General features: G+C 45.5%; 1 protein-coding gene across 1 annotated transcript in view; it reads right to left on the bottom strand.

The window, feature by feature from the left end:
* The window catches only part of LOC138954617 (uncharacterized), an 8,361-nt gene that overhangs the window by 3,072 nt on the left and 289 nt on the right, over nucleotides 1-5,000 (bottom strand). The window contains exons 2-4 of the mRNA XM_070326419.1: nucleotides 4,602-4,730; nucleotides 1,902-2,033; nucleotides 1-1,195 (exon numbers count right to left, since the gene is read on the bottom strand). The exon at nucleotides 1-1,195 is cut by the window's left edge and continues 3,072 nt beyond it. Coding sequence (XP_070182520.1) covers nucleotides 914-1,195; nucleotides 1,902-2,033; nucleotides 4,602-4,730 — 543 coding nt within the window. The 3' untranslated portion in view covers nucleotides 1-913. The remainder of the gene's footprint in view (nucleotides 1,196-1,901; nucleotides 2,034-4,601; nucleotides 4,731-5,000) is intronic.

The following is a 5,000-nucleotide window of genomic DNA, read 5'->3' as shown; positions in this document are numbered from 1 at the left end:
TCGCCTCTTACGACATGCAACTCTCCCAAAAGGCCTTTCTTAACTGAGCCAAAGTTCACTTCACAAAGACTTCATGAAGACTTAGCAAAGTCTTTTTTATTGACAATTCAGAGCCAAAGCTTCGTGCAGCGGGCTTCGCGAAGTCGATTTCGCCCAGTGAATATCAGGCTTTACCCACAGACATCAAGGTACCGTCCTTCCCGTGTAAACCATCTGGAGAGTCGCCGCACATCTGGACGTTAACATGGGATTAGAGCATCCGTCCACTTGACCACCGACCACAAAGCTCAAACCTGCCTACTTTCTGTCACTGTGTTGAGAGAGAGAGAACGTTTTGCTGAATTGTGACCCTCCACCACGAAATGAGTCGCATGTCACCTCGCGCGGTTCTGCGTAAGGCTTAAATGTAAGTCCGGGGAGTGGCTGGTAACAGTGTGAGGGTCACCTTAGTCACAGGCTTATAACTCAAACAGTTTTCGCTATTTTCTAAAACGGGTTTCACCACAGAATAGAGCATGGAAAACTCTTTAGGAAAATGTAAAAACATGCAAAGGTGACATGTGACTCATTCCGTGGTGGAGGGTCACAATTAATGTTCGAAGCTGACACATTTATCAATCAGAACTCAGAATTCAGAACAAATCAAGAAAAGAAATCCCATCCTCTGCAGGAAGCAGGCAGGCTGTTAATTTCAGGTGGGTGTCAAAATGGAAGGATGCTTTCAGGCCCATGTAGACTCCAAGAAAAATCAGAAGTGATCTACCTGATCGTTTACGCAGGGAAGGAACATGTGTGTGCCCAAACACACACACACACCCACACAAACACGCCATATTCAATCCTCTCCAAGCCATCTCAGTCCCTAGTGGAGGGGGTGATTCGGGTCGTGGAGGGCGATTCGGGACGCTACCGCTTAGCTGGACACTTCACGCATAGCCCACATATCTCTCTGCGGATCGCCATAGCCTACGGCATAGCGGGGTTGGTCGGCAATGAGGTATGGCCCGGGGTAGGCGCGGGGATGGCCCATGGTTGGGTAGGCAGCGTAGGGCGAGGCGGCGTAGGGAGAGGCGGCGTAGGGAGAGGCGGCGTAGTTCTTGACCATGTAGGGGTCCTCCATGGCGTACACTGGCTCCATGGCGATGGGGTGATCACGGCCACCGCGGTGGGACTCCTTGTCCAGGCGTTCACGGTCCTGGAAACAGTTGAGGGATGAATAAGGATAAAATACGATAAAATAAAAACCTGACACAGGACTTACGACTTATTCTCCGTAAACATATACGTATCTATCGACCTTTGTTACTGCCCTGAAACTTGAAGCTAGAAAAAATTGCAATGTTCTAACAAAAATCTGTTTTTAAACGAAGTTACATGTTTTTGTACTAAGTTTTCCTTGTAGATCAGTTTATACCATGCCTCTTGAAATAGTAGATAAACTGCAAGGCTTACAAAATAGATGCTGGACTATGTCTTCTTTGCCGACATTGGAATGATGAGAACAGATGCAACACGAGCTGTAAGCATCTATTATAGCTGTGAGATTCTGGAACCTAAAGCTCGCCCAACATCCGCCCTTTGTCGGTGTTATTTGTAGAGTTATAAAAAAAACGGGTCCCGGCCTGATCGCTATAACATTTAGCCCCGATTGGTCAAATAGTCATTAGGTGCACTAAACAGGTGATACTGGTTTTAGGCTAATCCTCATCTCTTCTTCGATTATTTCTGTCCATGTGTATGCTTCTTTAGTGAATATCATATGTTTAGTATGTGTTTCAGGACCGGTTGTTAGACAAGGCAATGTGCCTTAAACCTTTATTCTTGTCAAATAAAGTTCGTTCGTTCGTTCGATCGTTCGTTATTGCTACATAAGCTGCAGTAGCGCAAACATCAACACTGACCTCGTATCTCTGAGAGGTGATGTAGCAGCCAGCCAGGGAATAGAATGTGGCGGTGAAGGCAGCGACGATCATCCCCACCCAGCCCAGCGCGTACGACCACCCGTAGCTACGTTGTGTGGCAATCTTGATCGTCTGCAACATTTAATGGTCTATCTTACTTTCACAGTTACTGATTTATTTGTGTTGAGATAATAAAACAAACAAACAAACAAACAAAAAGCAGACAAAACCAACTACGCAACCACCCAAGCAATCAAACACAAATAATCAGAGATAAGAAGGAGATAACCCGAAGGCTTTGATGCAATGGAAATGTAGGCCTGCACAGACGTAGACTGGAGTACTATAAATAACCTTCAAGGACAACAACTGAGAGAGAGAGAGAGAGAGAGAGAGAGAGAGAGAGAGAGAGAGAGAGAGAGAGAGAGAGAGATAGGGAGGGTGCACCGAGAGAGAGAGAGAGAGCAGAGAGAGAGAGAGAGAGAGAGAGAGAGAGAGAGAGAGAGAGAGAGAGAGAGAGAGAGAGAGAGAGAGAGAGAGAGAGAGAATAGACGAGATATTCACAGAAGAGAGGAGAGACGAGAGTCATAGAGATGGATAGAGAGGTTGGCATGCAGAGGGTACTAAACAAATTGAAAAATGAGGGTGGCAAATATGCATACATGAACAGAAATTCATACGGAAAGCAACTGAAAAATGAAAGAGGTTCCGGGAAACCCTTACGACAAAAACAGAGAAGGATAAGGACAAGATTTCATATAGTCCTGTGATGTTACCCATCGGACTGCTTTATCACTTGAAAAAAGCGAGCTGCCGTACAGTATACGGCGCTGCCCATTTTTACATTTAGTCACGTTTTGACTAAATGTTTTAACGTAGAGGGGGGAATCGAGACGAGGGTCGTGGTGTATACATATGTGCGTGCGTGTGTGTGTGTGTCTGTCTGTGTCTGTGTGTGTGTGTGTGTGTGTAGAGCGATTTAGACTAAACTACTGGACCGATCTTTATGAAATTTGACATGAGAGTTCCTGGGTATGAAATCCCCGAACGTTTTTTTCATTTTTTTGATAAATGTCTTTGATGACGTCATATCCGGCTTTTCGTGAAAGTTGAGGCGGCACTGTCACGCCCTCATTTTTCAACCAAATTGGTTGAAAGTTTGGTCAAGTAATCTTCGACGAAGCCCGGGGTTCGGTATTGCATTTCAGCGTGGTGGCTTAAAAATTAATTAATGACTTTGGTCATTAAAAATCGGAAAATTGTAAAAAAAATAAAAATTTTATAAAACGATTCAAATTTACGTTTATCTTATTCTCCATCATTTTCTGATTCCAAAAACATATAAATATGTTATATTTGGATTAAAAACAAGCTCTGAAAATTAAATATATAAAAATTATTATCAAAATTAAATTGTCGAAATCAATTTAAAAACACTTTCATCTTATTCCTTGTCGGTTCCTGATTCCCAAAACATATAGATATGATATGTTTGGATTAAAAACACGCTCAGAAAGTTAAAACGAAGAGAGGTACAGAAAAGCGTGCTATCCTTCTAAGCGCAACTACTACCCCGCTCTTCTTGTCAATTTCACTGCCTTTGCCGTGAGCGGTGGACTGACGATGCTACGAGTACGAGTATACGGTCTTGCTGCGTTGCATTGCGTTCAGTTTCATTCTGTGAGTTCGACAGCTATTTGACTAAATGTTGTATTTTCGCCTTACGCGACTTGTTCTTCTTCTTTGCGTGCATTCATGTTTCCAAGCCCTGAGACTTTTGTTGTGAACTTGGGTTCTGTATCGTGCGCATGCGTGCACACGGGGTGTTCGGCCACCGAGGAGAGTCTGAACAAAGTTGACTCTGGGAAATAAATCCCTCGCGGAACGTGGGGATCCAACCCCCGCCGATAACGACAACTTGTTTTGAAGCCAGCGCCGCTACCGACTGAGCTATTTCCCCGCCCTGAAGACAGCGGCAAATGCAGGCACGGACAGACGGACGGACGGTGGACCATGTCTTGTAGATGCCACCGTCAGTCAGACATATAGACCAACAAGGCAGGGGCGGATCCAGGGGGGGTTTCTGGGGTTTCCGGACCTCCCCCCCCTCCCCCAGCCTAAAAAAATTTAAACAAGAGAAAGAAAACAAAAAACTTGAAAATAAAGACAAACTTCTGGCTCAGAGATTGCACCAGATTGCTCCATTTTCCTTGATTTTTATTAAAAAAAAATCCGGGGGGACATACCCCCGGCCCCCCCCCCCCCCAAGGAGCCGGCCTTTTTTTCTAAGTGGCGATTTCAGAAAGTAGTTGGGTAATTTGTTGGCTCAGGTTACACCAGACCGGTCAATTGTCCTTGTTTTGATCTACATTTGTCTTCTTAAATTTCTTTTTTGGAAGGTGTATTAGGGGAAGTTTCTTGGCTCAAAATGCACCAGTTTGTTAGATTTTCCTTGTTTTTTTTATCAAAAATGTTCGGGGGGGGGGGGGGGCATGCCCCCGGAGCCCCCTAGGAGGTTCGAACGCTTCACGCCCTTAACCAATCGCTTCGCGTCGTCGCATTGTCCCTACAAAAATAGCTGGAATCCCCCCCCCCCCCCCTAAAAATGATGGCATCCGCCCCTGCAAGGTATTTATTTACGAAGGTAGTTAGGCAGGTAACAAGAATAGAGAGTTCCAGTGATGGTGTATGCATACGCACCTCAGACCACGTCTTGTAAAAGCTCTGATCGGTCAGTTTGTTACGCTCCAGGTATTCAGCGCCGTGGAAAAACGCGATGGCGGCCGCCACACTGAACGCTGCAACAAACAATAACGACAAATAACGATGCTGGCAAAGAGGGAGCTAGGTGGCTATATATGTCTCTAGAAATAGCCCCTGTGGGAGTGACGTCTCATACTGAGAGATGAATACATATTTTGATATTCGTCACAAGTTCAGCGTTACGCTATTGAGGGAGATTGTTGCGTTATCAACAGGAGGGGGAGATGGAGGGGGGAGAGAGGAGGGCAGGAAAAGAGAGAGGGGGATAGAGAGATAGATGAGTGGGAGAGGGGGAGGAAGAGAGATGAGGGGAAGGAGGGAGTGAGAGAAGGGGGG

Source organism: Littorina saxatilis, unplaced genomic scaffold (assembly GCF_037325665.1).
Source record: "Littorina saxatilis isolate snail1 unplaced genomic scaffold, US_GU_Lsax_2.0 scaffold_575, whole genome shotgun sequence".
Lineage (NCBI taxonomy): Eukaryota > Metazoa > Mollusca > Gastropoda > Littorinimorpha > Littorinidae > Littorina > Littorina saxatilis.
This window is presented reverse-complemented; position numbering and strand designations above follow the sequence as displayed.